The 21,495-nt window shown below is 39.8% G+C and overlaps 1 protein-coding gene across 7 annotated transcripts in view; it reads left to right on the forward strand.

Moving 5' to 3' along the window:
• LOC131416483 (chromatin remodeling regulator CECR2) overlaps window positions 1-21,495 on the forward strand; it is a 161,827-nt gene that overhangs the window by 118,707 nt on the left and 21,625 nt on the right. For 6 of the 7 annotated variants that reach the window (XM_058559147.1, XM_058559146.1, XM_058559148.1 and 3 more), the window contains 7 exons: window positions 551-734; window positions 1,937-2,076; window positions 2,827-2,931; window positions 5,308-5,357; window positions 6,121-6,290; window positions 13,037-13,120; window positions 21,258-21,411. In XM_058559147.1, the coding sequence (XP_058415130.1) occupies window positions 551-734; window positions 1,937-2,076; window positions 2,827-2,931; window positions 5,308-5,357; window positions 6,121-6,290; window positions 13,037-13,120; window positions 21,258-21,411 (887 nt within the window). The remainder of the gene's footprint in view (window positions 1-550; window positions 735-1,936; window positions 2,077-2,826; window positions 2,932-5,307; window positions 5,358-6,120; window positions 6,291-13,036; window positions 13,121-21,257; window positions 21,412-21,495) is intronic. The other variant, XM_058559150.1, reaches the window with a different exon arrangement.

The raw sequence follows: 21,495 nt of genomic DNA on the forward strand, positions 1-21,495 counted from the left end.
ATGAGTGAAGGAAAGACTGTTCCTCAGTTTCACAATCTATACCGTTGATTATTAAAACTTTTACTTATTTCACCAGAATATGCTTTTTGGGGTGTAAAGTAAAAAAACCTATTCAGGGGCTGGCCAGGTGGCATAGTGGTTAAGTTCACGTGCTCTGCTTCGGCGGCCTGGGATTTGTGGGTGTGGATTCCAGGCGTGGACCTACACAGTGCTCATCAAGGCGTGCTGTGGTGGCATCCCACATACAAAATAGTGGAAGATGGGCACAGATGTTAGCTCATGGACAATCTTCCTCACAGGGAAAAAAAAAAAAAACCTATTCAATGAGAAACGCTCTGAACATATTTTATCTTCTTTGGGATTTGATAGTCGAAGGTCTAAGTAGATGCTGTAATAACATGAAGCTTCACTAAGGGGCTTTCAGGCCCTTCCCATTACTGCCTTTTCATTTCCTGCTTTCTGTTGAAAGTTTGTCAGCTGTCCAGCCATCAGTTCTCTCCCCTTTTCCCACCCGTCGTCTACATCTTATATTAATGCACTTTTGTGTTAGGCCCCAGACGTTCCACAGCTACCTGGAGGACATCATCAACTACCGCTGGGAGCTTGAAGAAGGGAAACCCAATCCTCTGAGAGAAGCCAGTTTCCAGGAGCTGCCTCTCCGTACTCGTGTGGAGATCCTGCACCGCCTCTGTGATTATCGGTTGGATGCGGATGACGTCTTCGATCTTCTCAAGGTGCTTAACGGATGAGCCCTTTCCCCAGAGCAAAAGGAGCCAGCAATCAGGATGTAAAACCTGAAATACTGAGAGAAGCCAGAGTTGAGCTTGTGTTACTAGTCTTGGGACTCTTGATTGACAGTCACAATGGATACAAAACCATGACCGCTATGGCCAAGGGAATCCAGGCCATGCATTTCTATGACTATATATTATTTTGGTTGAATTCCTAGTTTGGTTTTGTCTTCCTTTACATTTGCTGAGTTCCAGCAGACATAGGAACAGTCAGAGGCACGTCTTTGTTCTTCCTTGCATCAGCCAAAATTGCAACTAAATTAGCCACTGAATTTTATTTCCCAACATCTAAAATTGGGTTTAGCATACTGAAATACTTATTGAAAATGCTAAGAACTTTAACCCCATATATGCAAGTGAAGTTCATCCCTGCTATACACATACATACACATTACAAAAAATGTGTTGGAGAAGGAAGGTGTAAATCTCTCTTCCCTCCTTCTAATATTCTGTTGTCGTTATCTGAGAAGTCTCTCTCAGAGGGAAGGTGTACAGGGCTATTGCTTTTCACTCATAGTGAGGTCAGTTTCTAATCCTGTTCAGTCAGAAATGATTAAATGTGTTGATGACTTATTTCAGCCCTGTTCATGGACATGGTATAAAAATCGTTGTGCAGTTTAGCACCGTCTTTGCTGAGCACTCAAGGACTTCAGTAGCAGCAGGAAGGCCGATGCAGGGCATACCCTGGGGTAAATTGGGAGCCGTGTTGCTGGATCTCAGCTGGTATGAGAGGTTGCTGTAGGTTATGATGGAGCTACAACAGAGGATCACGTGGGACAAAGCTTCACAACATCAGATTCCACTCTGTTGTAACTGTCTTCCCTTTTATGGATGCACACATAAAATAACAATAAGTCCAAACCAAATATATAATACGTTCGTCAAAATTCCTTTTGGTGCTTTGGTAAAATGGGGGCAATGAGGGGGATGGGAAGCATTTGAAATATTTGCATATCCTCTTCTTCAAAGAAGGTACTACCTTCTCATTCTGTCTGTGTTTCATGTGCCCTGAATGAAAATTACATAAGATGCTAGGGCATTTTTTAAATATGAGGTATATCTGAGTATAAATTTTGAATCCTCATTTTAGTTTTTCCTTTTTTGTTCCACATTTCCCCAAACCTTTTCCCTTTTTTTCTACCTAGGGTCTGGATGCAGACAGTCTCCGCGTGGAACCATTGGGTGAGGACAATTCCGGGGCACTCTATTGGTATTTCTATGGAACGCGAATGTACAAGGAGGACCCAGTACAAGGAAGATCCAGCGGAGAGCTCTCTTTGAGCAGGTACACTCTTGAAGGCCAGGGCTGTGACAGCTACTGGACCAAAATGTCATTAAAATTAAATATATCAGAATTCTGCGGCAAAAAATTTTTTTTCTTATGAAGGAATTCCCCATAACAGCATACCACAAAGAGATGCAAGGAGTTATTTCATACGGAAGTTAAAAGGGATCAATCTGTGTCCTCTGCTACCAGAATGGTGAAAGATGGTGGTGTTTGATAGGGCATTCTTGAGGTGTGTGTGCTTTGCTTCCCATAGACTTCTCTATACCATGCTCTTCTCAGCAGGACAGGCATTTCACTGCAACAGCTTTCCTCTCTCATAGTCAAGTCTCGAGAACTTGTTTCTGCTAGAATTGATGATCTACCCCATCAGTACAGGACCAGAAGGACCTTAAAGAATGCCTGAAACGTAAGCCTTACTAAGTGAGGAAGAGACCGCCTTTCCATAGCATCCCAGAATGTTGCTACCAGCTTGTTTTATTTAGACTTTGTTATTGCTGGGAGCAGTGCTCGCTATTAAGAAAGTATTAGGTCTGACTCAGATTTTCATACTATAGAATGTCAGTTTTCCTTGGTCCCACATTCTAATAATGGAAGACAGGATGTCACCCTGTTCTCTCCCTGTGACTGCTGCATTTTGTCCTTTTTAGTAACCTCATGGCCAGAAAAACTGTAATTACTGACTTAAAAATCATATGTAACAGATCAATCCTATGACAGAACATTTCTATTTAATATACTATTTCTTAGGGAAAGTGAAGGACAAAAGAATGTCTCAGGTGTTCCTGGGAAAACAGGAAAAAGAAGAGGAAGACCCCCAAAACGGAAGAAACTCCAGGAAGAGATTACAGTGAGGTAAGAAAATCTCGTTAGTCTGTGGTGGTCCTAGACCCTCATGCTGGGAGGGACCTTCATTTCACTTGTTCTTCATCCTTGATTTTCACTCGCGCCATGGGAAGGACGTGGGACTTAATTTATGGAGATCTCAATCAGACCCCTCATGAAATGACCATGTGTGCACTAGGAATCAGGAAGCCCTAGCTGCACGACTTGCAGCAAGCTACCTCCCCTCTCTAAGCCTGTTCTTTTATTGGACAGTGGGGACACTAATAGTAATGAGGATTCAATTGAACAAGACAGTGAATGTGACAGGGTAACGAACTGAAAACAATGCATGGCCCATAGTAAGTGCCCACTATGTATTAACTTTTAAAATTTGTTATGCCACACATTTTTCCATAGGAGCCTGGAGCAAGTTAATTCTATGATTAAGGTTTGACTAATAATCAGCACTTTAATAGAATTATATATCATACATGAGTTTAGGAGTTAATTGTTTCCTGTTATGGAGATTTTAGTAGCAAACATGCATTATTTTGTTTAGAATACAATTTCCTACAATAAAGAAAAGGTAAGATCTTAAACATTTTTATAGTCTTTATTTTATATTTAATTTTAGCAAAGAGATTCTGTTACATTGGGGAAGCTTTATTTTATACGTCATTATCTTTTAGGAAATTCTGTCATCAGACCTATCATTATCCATCTATGGAAGTTAGGTCATATTCTTAAAAATTCTAACAACACAGGAGAAACTGCTTCTTCCTTCTAAATTTTAGAACTACTAAATCTAAATGCTTAAAGTAGACCAAATTTCATTCTGTTGCTTATTAACCACTAAGAAGTATTTCTAGGGATCAGATTATGAATAAGTCAATCAGAATTTGATATTTTTTACACATAAAAATCAGTGTTCTACTTAACTTCCCAGAACTGTGACTACAGATTGCAACTTTCCTCCTACCAGTGTTTGTGAGAAATGTCCTCTAAGCATGTTCTGTACACATGACCCCTGTTTCTGGATCTTGTTAGCAATCCACACCTCCTCCTATATTCAGAAAGCTGTTTTATGCTTATCTCCATTTCCCTCTAGTACCAACAATTCAAGTGTTGGGAATATAGAATCATTTAAGCAAGCATACATGGACTTGTGCTACCCTCTACTGGTGGTTTTATTCTTTAGAGTTCTGTATCCAATACATTATGTAAAAATTTTTTTGTTTTTTTGGTGAGGAAGATTGGCCCTGAGCTAACATCTGTGCCCATCTTCCTCTGTTTTGTATGTGGGACATTGCTTGGTGAGCATGGCTTGATGAGCGGTGTGTCGGTCTGCGCCCACGATTTGAACCTGTGAACCCTGGGCCACTGAAGCAGAGTGCACCAATTTAACCACTATGCCACCGGGCTGGCCCCTGTAAATATTTTTGAACTAAATAAAACTTAAAATTTAGTTCCTCAGTCACACCAGCCACATTTCAAGCACTCAGTAGCCACATGTGGCTTGTGTCTACCATATCGGACAGCAGCAATATAGAAATTTTCATTCTCACAGAAAGTTCTATGGAAGAGTACTGCTTTAGATAGTTGAAAACAAACCAAAAAGAAAAGTCCACAGAATGTCCTGTACAACTCAAGAATACAAATGACAATGAAACTGAAGCTATTGTGTGAGCACTTTGTATTTTATAATTTAATCCCAACATCCCTGTAAAGTAGGCGTTATTAATAGCCCCATTTTAGAGGAAAGTTAATTAACTTTCCCGAGGTCATGTGGTAAGTGGCAAGCCTTGAGTAGAGGCCGTCTGACTTCAGAACCTATGTTCTTACCCTCTACTTTATATGAGGTTAAATTAAAAAATTAAATATGCCTTATCTTCAGTGCAGCCCTGAATCAGAGAGAAGGACATTGGAATCCCTACAGTTCTTTTTTTCTTGGCATTTAACTATTAAAACTTAATTCTTCTGTTTGATTACAAAAAAATGTTTTCAAAGTTAATATTTTCCTATGCATTGATGTCACCCTAACATTGGGTTCCTATATGGCGTTTCTTCCCTCTATAACCAACACACCTACATCCTGGTGTTTGTTTATTCAGAAGAGTTACTCCTCCCCTAACCTTACCCCCCTGACACACACACACACACACACGCACGCACGCACGCACGCACGCACGCACGCAGTCTCTCCCTCTCTCTCTCTCTCCCCCCCTCCCTCCCTCCCTCCCTCTCTCCCTCCCTCCCTCCCTCTCTCTCCCTCCCTCCCTCCCTCTCTCCCTCTCTCTCTCTCTCTCTCCTTGTGTTAAGTTAATTCGGTGTGCCTTATAGGGGAAGCACAGAACAATTTTGGACATGTCTTTGTTTTAATTGGTGCCTCCTTTTCCTGTGTTTCAGTGAAAAGCAGGAAGAAAACTCCTTGGTGTCTGAGCCACAGACAAGAAATGGTAATTACCTTTGCTGGAGTTTAGAAAGTATTAAGTACACGTGGTTGATTTATATTATGATGGTGACTCTCTCATTTTCCAGAGTCATACAAATCAGTTAAGATTATTCCAGTGGCCTTCTAACTAGCCTCCTTCCCCTTCAGTTCTCTCTTCCTCACTCTTATCCTGTGCCCATCTCTCCATCTGACGGGGATAACTACAGGTAAGGACCAGGTCTTTTCACTTGTGCCCTGTTACCTGGGCACAGTGTAATAGACACCCAAACAGTTGGAAGAGTGAGCAACTTCTCAAAGAGCTATCTTTTTAATGTAAAATGCTTTACTACATAAGGGGGTATACCAGTTTCCTACCTAGATATCATTTCTCTAATCCAAATTGCATCAGTTTGGTGGGAAATATCAGTTTCCATCATTTCAATGTAAATGAAACAAGGAAGACTATGCACAAGCTCAAATCAAAATCATTTGCATAGAAAGTAACTACATTTAATCACTTCTAGGATATTAAAATCTATCTTATGAACTTCACAAAAGTTATATTTGTATTGCCTGTAGGCATTCTTAACTTTTAGTTGTAAACAGTGAGAGTAACAGAAAAATCAGAAGTATACATTATCAACCTTAAAATTTAAAAAGTAATAGGTCTCCCTTTTTTCTGATTCCCTGGTTTTGGTCATGACCTAGGGTAAAAAGGAAATTGAGAATAAATAGGAAAAATGTTCCTAGTGGGATCTATTTACTGAACCCGTCCTTTTCTTTTCTAGGGTCCCAAGGGCCAGGTCAAGGCACTTGGTGGCTCCTGTGCCAAACAGAAGAAGAATGGAGACAGGTCACAGAGAGTTTTCGCGAGAGGACCTCCCTTCGAGAACGGCAGCTCTATAAGCTCCTCAGTGAGGACTTCCTGCCTGAGATATGCAACATGATTGCCCAGAAGGTATGCAAATAGTGACTCCTCCCTCTGTATGAGGTATCAAACTGCATTACAGAAAGATTATTCATTAGAGTTTTCGAATGCATTTTGCCCTCTCCTCAAAGTGGTACAGCCTCTATCCTCTCTTATCTGGAGTGTTAAAATGGGACCTCGTGCCACCCACTCTCCTTCACTGGGGACGTATAATTTAATTCTCCTTACCCCAAGAAGTCCTCAGTGACCCCCCCGCCCCCAATACCACAAGGGCTTTTCACAATCTGGAACCGGCTTCCCTTCTCCTGTAACAATCCTCGGGAGCCATTTCCTGAGCCCCCAGTGTGTCTCATAGCACCCTGTGCATACCTCTGTATATACACTGCTGCTTTTCTAAATCATCTTCTTACGGTCTGTCTCTCTCCCACTAAACAGCAAGCTCTGAAGAGTCTGTAGCTCCAGTGCCAGCTCTTTTTCCAACTCTACCTGAGCTCTATGTGCCACCTTCTCCAGCTTCAGGGAAATTTATAGTTTCATAAACCGTGCATCCTATATTTTCATGCATATACACCCTAATTCGTGACTTTTTCAAACATCTTTCCCCTCTACTCCACCCCCCCACATTCAAATACTACTCTTTCAAAAGCCCCATTAAAAGGTATTGTCTCCATGAGCTACCCTCTGTTTCTCCCAGTCTTAGGATTGTCTTCCCTAACATGTTTCCTCATCCCGTACTTAATTTCACTGGGAGTAGTTCAAGCTTCTTCAGATTAGAGACCATATCTTACTCATCATTTTAACCTCCACAACACCTGTGTGATGCCTTTTCTCTATGGTGGATGCTCAATAATCATTCAGTTGGCTTATTTCATTTCATGATTCTGATACTTCTGATTGTTAATACATGTTAATAGAAGACAGAAAAATTTGACCACCTGCCAATGAAATCTGAAGAGAAAGTATTTGTAAATTATTGCTGTAGTACCTCCAGGGAAGTCCAAAATGACTTCACAACTTAATTTGTTGTGAATCTAGTGATACTTCTAACCATTAAGCAGGTTAATGCTTTAGGGAAAATTCTAGAAACTCACCTTTCTCTAATAGCAAAAACTTATAAATAGTGCTTCAAGAATTACCTTTTCATGAATGAGCAAAAAATTCTGCATTTCTCTATCAATATACTTAATTCTTTATGCTATAATTATATAGTGATCTGCAGCTGACTGTTACACTTTTTCTGAGAATTGAAATACATAATCTGTTTAAAGTAACTGTTTTATAGAGATGGTTTTATAATTTTACGTACCCTTGTATATGACTTTATTGATATGAGTAATGATGACACATTAAATCATCTATAAGGTGTATACCTAATTTACTTAAACCTTTTTTTATAATTTCTGCTTTTTTACTCCAATGTTCAACCTAAGATATTTTTGGATAGGAGAACTAAGGGAAAAATCTTACAAGCATAAAACTGATGGTTTTGATGCAAAAAACTTTGAGTTGATTCTTTGCAAGAGAAGAAAAAATTAAGAGAAAATTTAAATATGATTCTCAAGAACCATGAAATTATATGGGGCCGGCCCTGTGGCGCAAGCGGTTAAGTGCGCGCGCTCTGCTGCAGCAGCCCTGGGTTCGCTGGTTTGGATCCCGAGCGTGCACCGACACACCGCTTGTCAGGCCATGCTGTGGCAGCGTCCCATATAAAGTGGAGGAAGATGGGCATGGATGTTAGCCCAGAGCCAGTCTTCCTCAGCAAAAAAGAGGAGAATTGGCAGATGTTAGCTCAGGGCCGATCTTCCTCACAAAAAAAAAAAGAACCATGAAATTATAAATCAAAAAGGAAATAATAGATTTGATATTTTGAAAACTGTACAGTGCTCTGAATTTGCAAACCTCACTGAAATGGGGTGTTGATTACAAAAATAAGAGAATCTAAATTGTGCAATAGAAAACCTAAGTAGGCCAGTCATTAGGGAAGAAGAGTTTTCACAAAAGAATCCCATCCAAAGCTCCAGCATTCTTTGGATTTTTTCCCAGGTAAAATTTTCTAAACCTTTAAGAAAAGATAATGTCCAAACATTTCAAAAATGAAGAAAGAAATAGGTAGCTACTCTGTTCATTTAGGTATAGATGTCTTAGATCCCTATTCCTGATAAAATTAAACACACTCTTCATTCAGTAATATAAATGCCAAGTCCTTAATACTAACAAGTAAAAACCATCTCTTCACCTAAAGAATAACTACTCATAACCCATCAGGGTTAAGCCTAAGTCTGTAATACTGGTGATATTGTTTTGGCAGTCTTGTCCAGTGTGACATAACAAAAAAGAAGAGTAAGAGGCAAAATTTTAGAATGTTTTGCCTGGAGTGGTATAAATCCACTTATAAAGTCTATTAATTAGAACTTAGTAATAGTGCTGGGTAACTAGACTTCCTACATCCAGATCGCCTGACATGCTTATTAAAAGCTCAGATTCCTCCTGCCCATGCCCCATCCCCAGTCCCCCTCAGGGTGTTAGAGGTGTGGTATCTGTTAATCTGCAGGTGTAGAAGCTCTTCAGATGACTCTTGTGCATCCTCAGTTTCAGTATCACTGAAAATAAACCCATTTACAGTAGCAACAAAACAAATTTTGCTGTGAGCCTAACTAGAGTTGTGTGTCGTTGATAAGAAAGAAGTTACACAACTATTAGTAGACAATATATTTTTAAAGTCTCATGTAAATATGTTAAGACTCCCCTATCTTGGGCCACGGTGGCACAAGCGGTTAAGTGCGTGCGCTCTGCTGTGGCAGCCCAGGGTTCACTGGTTCGGATCCCGGGCACACCAACGCACTGCTTGTCAAGCCATGCTGTGGCAGCGTCCCACACAAAGTAGAGGAAGATGGGCATAGATGTTAGCTCAGGGCTGATCTTCCTCACCAAAAAAAAAAAAAAAAAAAAGACTTCTCTATCTGGAAGGAAAGAGTAAGTTTACTTGCCAGTATTCACCAAAATAAATTGTGATTTATTATAACTTTAGCCAAATCCCAGCATAATAAAAATTTTCCTCCACAATAACAGGTGAATGTAAATATAAATATTATAAGGTGGGAGCTGTAGGATGACTAGCCCTACCATTATCATCACACAGATCAGTGTATTAGACACATCTCCAGGGGCCTTCATTTAATAGACCAGCTATCATAAATGATTTGTTCAAGGCAATACACACGTATCAAATCTTCACATTCTGCTGAACTTGGCATTCAGTAGTTGAGTTACGTATTCATCAAAGGTTAGTTGTAATATTTTTACAAACCTGTTGATGTCTGTTATAACCTGTTACTGAATTTATACAATTAAATATTATGAAACCAATAAAATATGAGCATACAAATTTCTATAAAGGGGCCAGCCCAGTGGTGTAGTGGTTAAGTTTGCACGCTCCGCTTCAGCAGCCTGGGGTTCACGGGTTCGGATCCCAGCTGCGGACCTACACACCACTTATCAAGGCATGCTGTGGCAGGCATCCCACGTATAAAGTAGAGGAAGATGGGCACAGATGTTAGCCCAGGGCCAATCTTCCTCAGCAAAAAGAGGAGGATTGGCAACAGATGTTAGCTCAGGGCTGATCTTGCTCAAAAACAAAACAAAAAAATTTCTATAAAAAGTTTCTGGGCCGGCCCGTGGCTTAGCGGTTAAGTGCGCGCGCTCCGCTGCTGGCGGCCTGGGTTCGGATCCCGCACGTGCACCGACGCACTGCTTCTCCGGCCATGCTGAAGCCGCATCCCACATAACAGCAACTAGAAGGATGTGCAGCTGTGACATACAACAATCTACTGGGGCTTTGGGGGGAAAAAAATAAATAAATAAAATCTTAATGTCTCTCTCAAAAAAAAAAAAAAGTTTGTATTAAAAAATTCGTTAGGGGCCGGCCCCATGGTGTAGCAGTTAAGTGCGTGTGCTCTGCTGCTGGTTCAGATCCCAGGCGTGTACCGATGCACCGCTTGTCAGGCCATGCTGTAGCAGCGTCCCACATAAAGTGGAGGAAGATGGGCACGGATGTTAGCTCAGGACCAGTCTTCCTTAGCAAAAAGAGGAGGATTGGCATGGATACTAGCTCAGAGCTAATCTTCCTCACAAAAAAAAAAATTCATTAAAGATGAGTTGCTTCTAATAAGTTGGCTGTCCAATTAGGGTAAAACAGTAAAGACTAGATGGAAAAAAATTATTAAAATCTTAAGGTTTCTGTATTTGGATTACAAGTGTCCTGAACATCTCACTTTCACTTAAAAAAAAACAGAACTAAAGGGAAAAATGAAGGTTTAAGAAGGTGATTTGTATGAAAGAATCTGAGGAAACCCCTTTTGATGGGGCCCTGCTCATGCAATTGGTGAATGGCAGTACATTTATACATTCAGTTAAAAGAAGTGCTTGAAATAAATACATTTTCTAAATCCCTTGTGTTAGCTGTGTTAACCTACCACTACCTGTCCTAATTGTCTTGGCCAAAAGGAGTTTGCTCTAGTAATGAAAAACACCTGTGATTAAAATGTGAAATTGAGGCATATATCAGTAAAACAGAATGTGATGCTCACCTGTGAAAATGTAGTATGTAAAGTAGGCACAGACCCCTGGGATGGTGGGGAAGGGTAATGTGGTACAGTGGGAGTCATGAGCTTTCCTTTCAGCTTCTTTGAATTATAGTGCTGCCCTTTTCTTACCAACCTCTTGGATAAGTTACTTGATATCTCTGAATTTCACTTTTCTTATTACTAAAACAAAATGCTATAACTTCACAGAAGTTTTTGTGGGAATGAAACAAAAGGACCCATGTCATCGTAGTGCCTAGCATAGTAATTAGCAGTCAGTAGGCACTTAGTCCCTTCCATTGTTTATGGTAGTGGATAATGATGGGAAATTTTGATAGAAAACCAAGTCCACATATCTTACCAAAATAAATGCAAGTCAGAAGAGAGGTAAAGCAGATAGCATAAATTATGAAGGTATGATAACCCTGTAAACTTTGAAATAATAAGAGAATCAGAAGGTAATGCCTGCTTTAACCATATAAAGTTAAACTTTTTTGGTAAGATTTAAATAAAAGGGGATGTAGATTAGTAAAAGTATTTTTTTTTTTTTTTTTTTTTTTTTGTGAGGAGATCAGCCCTGAGCTAACATCCGCCAATCCTCCTCTTTTTTTTTTGCTGAGGAAGACGGCCCTGGGCTAACATCGGTGCCTATCTTCCTCCACTTTATATGGGACGCCGCCACAGCATGGCTTACCAAGCAGTACTTCGGTGCACGCCCGGGATCCGAACCAGCGAACCCCGGGCCGCCGCAGCGGAGCGCGCGCACTTAACCGCTTGCGCCACCGGGCCAGCCCCAGTAAAAGTATTTTTCCTAATGTTACAGACAATAGTATTAGACAATAGTATTTAGCTTATAAACATTAGGTCTTTAACAAATACATTGACCAAGGGTATAGATAATTCACACCAAAAATGTTAGTAAAGTATGGAGGGAAACGAGTTCACCTTCTGTATCAAGAACACCAGTTTCCTTGATAGTAACTTTTATCTGATTTGGCAAAGTTAGAGTCAAACTGGTATTGGCCTGTTGCTACTGGCAGGTAAACTGGCGTGATCTCTTTTAAAGGGAGTTCCATGGTAAGTTTTTATGTTTTTTTTAAAGTTTAAGAGCTCTTCCTGTTGGGGTCTTGAAGCTTATAAAGGAGTTGGTCATGGGCATATTGGAGGAAACTGCTGGGGTAGCTTTTGGGAAAAGGAGTGCCATGACACCCCCTGACAGTTGGGGTTGCATTTGCACTGAGGCCTAGTCATTCTCATAACAGAAGAGCTTTCTGGTGCTTCGGTCTCATTAAATCTGCCACCATTGTTTTGGGGTAGGTTTAAGTTGTGTAAACCGCCCCTATTGTCGTTGAGTTTTTTCATTCTTTGTTGCTTTACCTTGTTCATTCTTCGAGTCTCAAGATTTTCGATTAAGTGATGCCAGAACCAAACCTGTATAATGCTGATACTGATACTGAAGTCACAGAAATTACTCATCTTAACTGCAAGGCCCTTGCTTACCACCTCTTAATAGTAGGTTACAACGGGGAAGCTATGGGGCTCACTCGGCAAAAACTCCAGAGTTTACATTGGCCTTCAAAGTAATTAACCTAGCTTCAGATAGTTCTCAAAACTCCTTCTTTGAAATTTCCCATAGCAGTCGCTTTCCAGCCTCTTCAATTTTCTCAGGGCTCTAATCTCTCAGGCATGCTCTCTGATTCCTGGCAGTGAGTGAGTCTTTCCCCTGCTCCATCTTACTCCTATGGTTCCCAGCCTGGGCAGCTCCTCTCACTTCTCACTGCTGCCACTGAACTGCCTTGACTGGGAGCTCTACCGCCAGCTGCTCAGAATACCCTTGTTTAGAGCCATTCCTGTCAACTAAAGGTGATCCAACATGGCTTGCTCTTAATAATTTGAAACAAAACATTTTTTTAAAATGTTTAAACAGTTAAGGGTGTTGCCAGTGATAAAGATTGACAAAGGGGACAGTTGGTGTCTATAAGTTGTTCTGGTTTTGTTTTTTTAAGAGAATAAACTGGCTTGGTACCTTGTGGAGTTGAATAGTTGTTTTTACTGACTGTCCTAAGGATACCTTTGGCCCTCATTTAGGTAAAGCCATCCCCTGTGTGCCTTAAAGGCCACTCTTCTACTAGCAGCAGCAGTAGCAGCAGTAGCTGAGAACACCCTAATCTATCTTTTCCTTACTTCTAACTATAGGGAAAGTGTCCACAGCGCGCAAAGGCAGAGTTGCAACCTAGGTGGATGTCTGACCACCTGTCCATCAAATCCCTCAAGCGAGAGGTGAGTGTGTGAGAGTAGAGAGGAGTTTTAAGTGTTCAAAAGGGATTGTTCCGTTTTATTTTGTGTACTCCTTTTATTCCTAATTCTTTATTTACCTTTACCTCATTTATTAAAATCTCACACCTTTGTGGAGCATTCTTATATGTAAGATGCATTTCTAGAAAGAGAAGGAATTATAAAAATAAGACATGAGTTCGAACTCTTGGATCTTACAATCTCTTGGGAGAGTAAGCACATCATATTTAATCTAATATAGATGAGAATGATAAGTACTATGATAGATATATATGTAATAGAAGTTCATGAATGCAAAGATGCAAGGAATTAGAGCTGGGCAAAGCAGGGAGAGTTGGGACAGGCGGAGCTATATTTCACCTGAACCTGACAGGCTAGCTAAGATTTTGATGGTGGAGAGTAGGGGTGGAGGGAGGAATATGCAGGAGTAATGCCAACAAAAGCCCAAAGAATAGTGTATACAGTCATGCGCCACATAACGCCATTTCTGTCAAGGACAGACTGGATGTACGATGGTGGTCCCCTAAGATTAGTACCATACAGCCTAGGTGTGTAGTAGGCTATACCATGTAGTTTTGTGTAAGTACAGTCTGTGATGTTCACACAAGGATGAAATCGCCTGATGATGCATTTCTCAGAACGTATCCTCGTTGTTAAACAGCGCATGACTGTAATGTGGTCAAAGAACAGTGTGTATTTGGATGTAGCTGGCATGTAAGATACACTGTAATATATAGTGGAAGAAAAGACTGGAATGATCAGGTGTTGGAGTCCCCTGACTATCATGCTTATATCTTCCATAGGCAGGCAGTAGTAAGGGAGGTTATGTCATTCAGTCTTTGTTTTAGGAAGATATATCTCTGGTCACAACATGATAAATGTTTTTGTAAGGAAAAACTAGAAGGTAAGAAATCAGTTAGTGAGCAATACTTCCAACAGGAACTAGCAGTAGAATCCCTGCTATTGGAAATGTAGGTCTAGAATAAAGAAGGAGATGACCTTTGGGGGAAAAAACACATTTCATTAGAGAATGGTGTAGGTATAAGGGTCAAGTTGCAAGAAGTTGAGTAGTTAATAAAAGATGGGTTCTTATTGATTATCATGTTATGTCCTTTTGAGAAGTATGACAATGGAAGAAAACAAAGAAATCATGAAAGAGTGAAGAAGAAGCAGGATTGAGGAGAGCTAGTGGCAGGTTCCTTTTTGTTTTTCATTGGAGATTAGCGTGGACATGAAAGATGTCCATGTGAGAAGGAGCATGAATGTAGCTGACTCTCTGGTAAGATGAAGTGCCTACGAGGCAGGCTCACCATGGAGTAGAGTTGCGCATGTTTCTCCTAAGTAAAGACAACCTTTTGAGGGGGCAGGAAAATGTCAGGAGATCACATTGGATGTCCCTCTGTCCTCTGAAGACAGGCAGGGCATCAGGTGGGAGTTGAGATGCAGTGTTCGATGAAGAGAGGCTATTTGGGGCAACAACTAGGTATTAATAAAAGGATTTTCCAAGCAGAGTCCAGGAGCCAACTGTGTTTGGTTATTTTCATTTTGTCACATAGTTCAGAGTAGTTGAATGACTTTATCTAGCATCACACTTATAGGAAGGGACAAAATTGATATTTATATTTACTGAGATTTAAAAATTGGCAAGATGGGAGTGGAATGAGGTTTAAGAACCCTAGATCGCAGTTGAGAATATATTTGATGATGGAAGTCAAATAGGAAAGTGAAATGAAGGAAGAGGCCAGAACTAAGAGAGAGGCAGTCAAAATGGAAGTGTTGGGTGACTTCTTCCCATTCTGTAAAGGTTGTAGAAGGTACTCTGCGCTCCCCTCACTACCTGCACCCCTCCAGTACCTCCATCTCTCACTTTCTTCTTTTACCCGAGAAGGTTTTTCTCTGTTGTTTGCTAGTCTAACTCTCACGTCCAGGCTCAGTGCTGGCCAGTTCTCATATTCTCTCCAATTTTTAACCATTTAACTCCTTGTAGCATTACGTTTCACTGAATACTAAACAGTTTAGTGGTCACAGAAAGGTTTACCTTGGGAGACAATAGGTTTGCTCTAGACCATGTCTTTGGCTGGCCTGTTTCAGTGTGGAGCCTTCTTCCTGCCTCGAAGTGATGTTTTCATGGCTTAAATTGAAGTGACAATGTGATAGTACATTACAGAGATCTTGTCATTAACTAAGTGTATTCTGCTCTGAAAAGGGAAAAACTAACGTGTAAATTTTTATTTACTTCAGTCTCTTTGGATAACTTTTTTTTGGCCCATAGATATGTTCTTGCCAGGAAATAAATTGCCCAACGTGGAAATACTTTTGGATTGGCATTTCTGTAATGACTGACCCCAATCTCCCCAGTCTCTTCTTTCCCTCGCAATCATTGGTTCTGAAATGGCCTTTGGTAACTGGTATCCAGCCTCAGTTCTCAGATGGTTTTCCAGCTCGTCTTGCCTTGTTGGGTCCTCTCCACCATCTTTATTACCTTGACAGCTAACAACTCCTTGAAAGCTCTCCTTCCCGCTCTGTTGCAGCTCTGGGCTGCAGGCCTGAGTGCCCTAATTTACATTTCAGATTGCACAGCCGTCTGGATACAGACCAAAAGTTCTTCCTTGTTGCAATCAAAAGCTTAGCTTCAAACACTAAAAGTTTCTTCTTTTAGTTATTCTTGACAGTGGTGTTTTTTTTCTTTTCTTTCTTTTTTTTTTTTCCTTCTCTTTCGTTTTAGTTACAAGTAACCATGGAATTGTACAGATTCTGAGTATCTGTTATGGTACCAAATATACTTTTAAAGCATTACAGGCAGGATTTCTGACCTATATTGGTCACCCAGGAGTCCAATCTTATTGACTCAAAAAGTCTTTTAATTGTGAGTCCTGAGGAAAATGTCAATGGAGGAAGACTGTCTCTCTGAAGTCTGGGATTAGGGCTACAGCGGTTATTTTTGTCAGGGGCCTCTGGATGTTGCCGTTGCTAGGGAGCTCTTGGTGGTGGTACAGTGTCGTGTGCTGCTCAAGCTGGCAAGGGTGCCAGGGAGTCTAGTGACCTGCCCTTGGGGGAGGGGAGCCCGGAAGGGGAGTCCTGGGCACTGCTTCAACCAGAGATTCTATTTATAGTCCTCCAGAGAATTTCAAAGTGGCTTTTCCAATTAGCTTCTCATTAAAATCCCTCCTTGATTCTAGCAGGCCTCTTCCTGTCTATACAGCAATTAAACACCAACCCCCACCCCATTTGCAACTGCACCCTTTTAAAGAAAGAAAAAATGGCAATACCAAACAGTGTAAGATACTGTTTTTATCTGTTCAGGTTTTTTTTGTCTGGTTTTTGTTCATTTGGTGGTACTTGTTCTTCAATGTTCAAACTGTTAAAGTTTAACATTTAAAGTGTCTTTGTGCCCATTAGTGGGGGTGTTTTCATGAGCACTTGCTTTACCCCGGGGTGGTGAGCTGCTGAAAATTAGCACGGAAATTTTAGGACAGACCCTTGGTGCACTACATAGATTTTTTTTTTTTCCAGGTGTGTATGATGCCATTTATATAAAATAATAATTGTTCAGAGTTCACATCAGATGAGAACTGCTGAAATTATAACACATTATGATGAAAGAGAAAGGGGCATGAGAAGGTATCTATCGAAGAAGTGACAAGGCAATACTGCTGAGGTGGGGGGTCTGGAGAAAGTGATCAGAGAACAGGTGGAGTGAAAAGTGGAGAGTGGAGGTCAGGATGGAAACACCAGGAAAGAGGGCCACAGTGGGCAAAGGCAGTCAAGCCAATGCCAATACAGGGTCTTGACCTTCTTTCTTACCCCCTCTACTTCAGTGGACATTCTGGGAGCTTTAAGTTTTTTTGTTTGTTTGTTTGTTTGTTTGTTTTTTGTGAGGAAGATCAGCCCTGCACTAACATCCATGCCAATCCTCCTGTTTTTTTGCTGAGGAAGACTGGCCCTGGGCTAACATCCATGCCGATCTTCCTCCACTTTATATGGGACACCGCCACAACATGGCCTGACAAGCGGTGCATCAGTGCACGCCTAGGATCGGAACCCCGGGCCGCCAGCAGCGCAGCGCGCACTTAACCTCTAAGCCACAGGGCTGGCCCCTAAGTTTATATTTTTAAGATGCTATAAATTCACGTTACTCAATTATTACATCTTAAGTGCTTAGTGTAAATATTAACGTATTTAAAAAACAACTAGACACATATTGTATGATTCCATTTATGTGAAATATCCAGAGTGAGTGAGTCGATAGAGACAGAAAGCAGATTGGTGGATGCTGGGGGCTTGGGGAGTGGGTAGTGGCTGGTTAATGAGTACAGGATTTTCTTTTGGGGTGCTAAAAATGTTTGCAACTTAATATAGGTGATAGTTGCACAATGTTATGAATGTACTAAACGCCACTTAATTGTTCACTTTAAAATGGTTAATGTTATGTGAATTTCACTTCAGTTAAAAAAAGGTACTTATTTGAGGTAATCTTTACGTATCTTTTAAAATGATGTAGGACCTCTGACTTAGCAGTAATCTTTGCATTTGTGATTTTCCCAAATTTTAAAATTCCTGCTTCATTGTTATCAAAATATCTTCAACTGTAATCAGTTTTTAATACATCACCTTAAAAATCTACAAATTCTAATCTTTTGGTGCTTTAACATATTTTAATTTTAGACTGTTAACAGGGATCACATAGAGGGAGTAGAAAGTTAATAAAATTAGATCATTTTAGAACATGTAGTACAAGTTGATTTTCTCCAGTTTATTTGGGAAGAGATTGTTCTGAGTCTGAAAGAATTTCTATGCTCTTAAAGAAAATGGGAGATGACATGTAGAAAACTATAGAAGACAGTAATCCCACAGTTCAGGAATCATCACTGTTTGCATTTTTACGTGTTTGCTTCAGGCCATTTATGCATTTATTACAAATTTGAGATCAAATTCAATATTTTCTGACCTGTTTTTTGTTTAACATTGTGAGCATTTTCGTATTACATTAGATATTCCTCAGAAACAGTTTTTAATGATTGCATAGTGATGATTATATAATTTCACCTATTATTAAACATTTAGGGTATTTACAGTTTTTCACTGTTTTAAATATTGTTGACTTAAACCTATTATACAAATATTTTGCCTGTCTGTCTCATTTTTAAGATAAAATTACAGAAGTGTAATTACTCTGTTTAGGGTTCCTGTTACATATATCCAAATTGTCCTCCTGAAGACCTGTTCCCCATCAGATCGATAAGGTTCATTTTACCACCTCTCTGCAATCACTTTTATCATCTCTAACAATTTTGTAAGCGAAGATGTTATTTTACTTTTCCTTTGATCATTGATGTGGTTTGTCTGTCTTCTGTGTATTCAAGTTGCATTTGTTTGGGGGGTGGGAGGCTACTGTTAAGTGATTTCTAAGACATCTTTACATATGGAGAATAGTAAGTCATTGTCATATTTGTTGCGAAAAGAATTATGTAGATATTCTTAAGATTTATGTAACTAACTATTTTTTCCCTTTGATGCACGAAATGCAGATGACTTTTTGGTGACTTAACATTTCTGTTCATAGGTCATTGACTCGCATTTCGTTAGTCCTCATTAAAATGCTGATCCTATTTCATATCCCCTCGTACTGGTTGAAGGAAGAATATTTCACATTTTCACCTGCTAACCTTTGTTAGGGAGGGGCAGAATACACACTCATTATCATTATTATATATATGTAAATAACTTATGGTTGTTATATATACCTGTTTTTTCTCTCCTTTTTCATTGTGTCTGACGTATAGAAAACACTACAGTTTTCTCTGATATACAGTCATGCCTCGCTTAACAAAAGGAGTACGTTCTGAGAAATGTGTCATAGGCGATTTCGTCATTGTGTGAACATGACAGAGTGTACTTACACAAATCTAGGTAGTTTAGCCTACTACACACCTAGGCTGTATGCTCCTAATCTATGGGACCACCGTTGTGTATGTGGTCTGTTGTTGACTAAAACGTTGTTATGTGGCGCAGGACTGAAATTCCTTTGACAAAGCTTAGTTTTCCTCTATCTTCTCCCTTTCCCCCAGCCTATCAATTGATATCTTAGGAGTATCTCCTTGGAGTCACTGTACAGCTGAAAGGAGCAAAGGCAAATTGTTTTGGTTAGTTAATTGTAGTTTCATCATAAGTTATCAACTGGTAAGTTGATAACTTTACTCAACTGAGTAAAGATGTTGCCAGAAAGTTACTAAGTAAGGACCTGGGGGAAGGGTACTTGTGGAATGCAGGAAAGTTGCCCAACTGGCATTTAAGAGGCCATAGCTAGAGATGCACTCGTGAGAACTGTCCTGCTTAATGCCAGCACCATCCCCATTTCAGAAACAGCGTCTAGTATGTCCAAACTGCCTGTTCTTAGATGAAGATTTTAGGGAACTTGCTTTAATTCTATTTGGGCTACTGAGGCTTCTTATAAGTACAGTGTTAGGTGTTCAATATTAACAGTCAATTTTTTTGTTTCATTTTTGTATTTCCTCTCTTATTCATTCCACATTTTTACCTTGTGGGTAAAAAACTCTTTTAAAGTCAAGCTCATAGAATTTGAATGATAAAAATGACTTTGAGAAGATCTACTGTCAAGCAAGACTACTTCCAAATTCTGAGTCAAATGAGAATCTAAACTGGTTTTAAGGATCATAAAGAAAAGTATATGAAATTTTAATCAGAGTAGTTTCAATGTATAATGATGACTTGTATAAATGGCATTCATCTTTTTTCTCTCTGCATGAAGACTACTTGTGCAATTTCCATAATATAAAACCTTTGAAAATTTATTTGGCATAGGAGATTCGTGGGTCTTCTTCCTATTGAAAAGATCTGTTAAAAAAAGCTTCACATTCTTGATTAAGTTTCGCTTAAAATGGGACAATTAATGTTATCTTTTCTGTGAGGGTGCCATGAATTCTCACTTTGTTGACACCTCATTCATTTTTCTGTGTCTCTGCAACTTAGTTACATTCTCTACTGCAGGCAACAGTTATTACCTCTTCAATAACAATTTAAAAAAATTAAAACTTCTAGCTTTCACATCAGCATGAAAGTCAAGGGAAGAAATTGAAAATAAACAATTTCAGTCCTAACTTCAGTGTTCTGTGCTACAGAATGGCTCGGAATTAGTTATATTGGAAAATATGCGGAGTAAAACCACTTCATAAATTATGGTGGTAATGGTTCTGTTTTCCTTTGTTTACTTTTTCTTTCATTAGATTTTTTAGGCAGTCACATTCCCAGTGACCACCTGATGGTATAAATGTGGTATTTATTTATACCTGATGGTATAAATATACATCTTTATATTAATTTTGTGTTGAAGAACAAGGGAAGTCACTAGCCAATCTGACTGATTTTCATGAATTTCTGTGTAGTCGCCTTCATTTCTTTTCTGTGTTTTGTTTTTGAGGAAGACTGGCCCTCGCCTAACATCCGTGCCCATCTTCCTCCACTTTATATGGGACGCCTGCCACAGTGCGCGCCCAGGATCCGAACCGGCGAACCCCGGGTCGCCGCAGCAGAGTGTGCGCACTTAACCGCTTGTGCCACCGGGCCAGCCCCTCCTTTCTGTATTTTAAAGGATGGTGGCTCTTCCTACCACACCCTCAGTTTTATTAGGAAAGAAAACTATAAAAGCTAAGGGTTTCAAAGTCGTGCACATTAAGTTGTCAGTCTGTGTTCTGTCTAATGACTGTCTTTCATCCTTTTAGTTTACTTAGACAAAGATACTTTTTAAGATTTCACTTTTACCAAAATTAAGTCTGTAAGAATTGTGTCTCTGAACTGCGTCAGTTTCTCTTCTCTGGTTCATCATATTCTTCATAAGATTATCTCCCAAAGACTACAAATTGTGTAAATCATTGGGCCCAGAACTTTCACCTTGTTTTAGATCTCCATTGTTTTAATGTTAGTGTGTTATATATATCCATACATTTATTCTTTAGATGATAACATCAATTTGTAGTTATAAGTTCCTTAGGTATCTAATATTATTTATTGAATAAATTGAATTCAGTAAAAATTAAATCTTAAAACAAAGAACTGATCTTACGTGATTGTGTATTGACTCTGTACACTTATTGGCTCCTCGCAGGAGACCCCTGTGCTTACCAGAATAGAAAAACAGAAGCGCAAAGAGGAGGAGGAAGAACGGCAAATTCTTCTAGCAGTGCAGAAGAAGGAGCAGGAGCAGATGCTAAAGGAAGAGAGGAAACGAGAATTGGAAGAGAAAGTTAAGGCAGTGGAAGGTATGTGGGTTTTCTCTGCATTCTAGAGAGCTACATGTGGTATGGGAATAGCCTGCCTGTAGCCAGAGCCACATCAAACTAGGT

The sequence above is a fragment of the Diceros bicornis genome, chromosome 17, assembly GCF_020826845.1.
Source record: "Diceros bicornis minor isolate mBicDic1 chromosome 17, mDicBic1.mat.cur, whole genome shotgun sequence".
NCBI classification, from domain to species: Eukaryota; Metazoa; Chordata; class Mammalia; order Perissodactyla; family Rhinocerotidae; genus Diceros; species Diceros bicornis.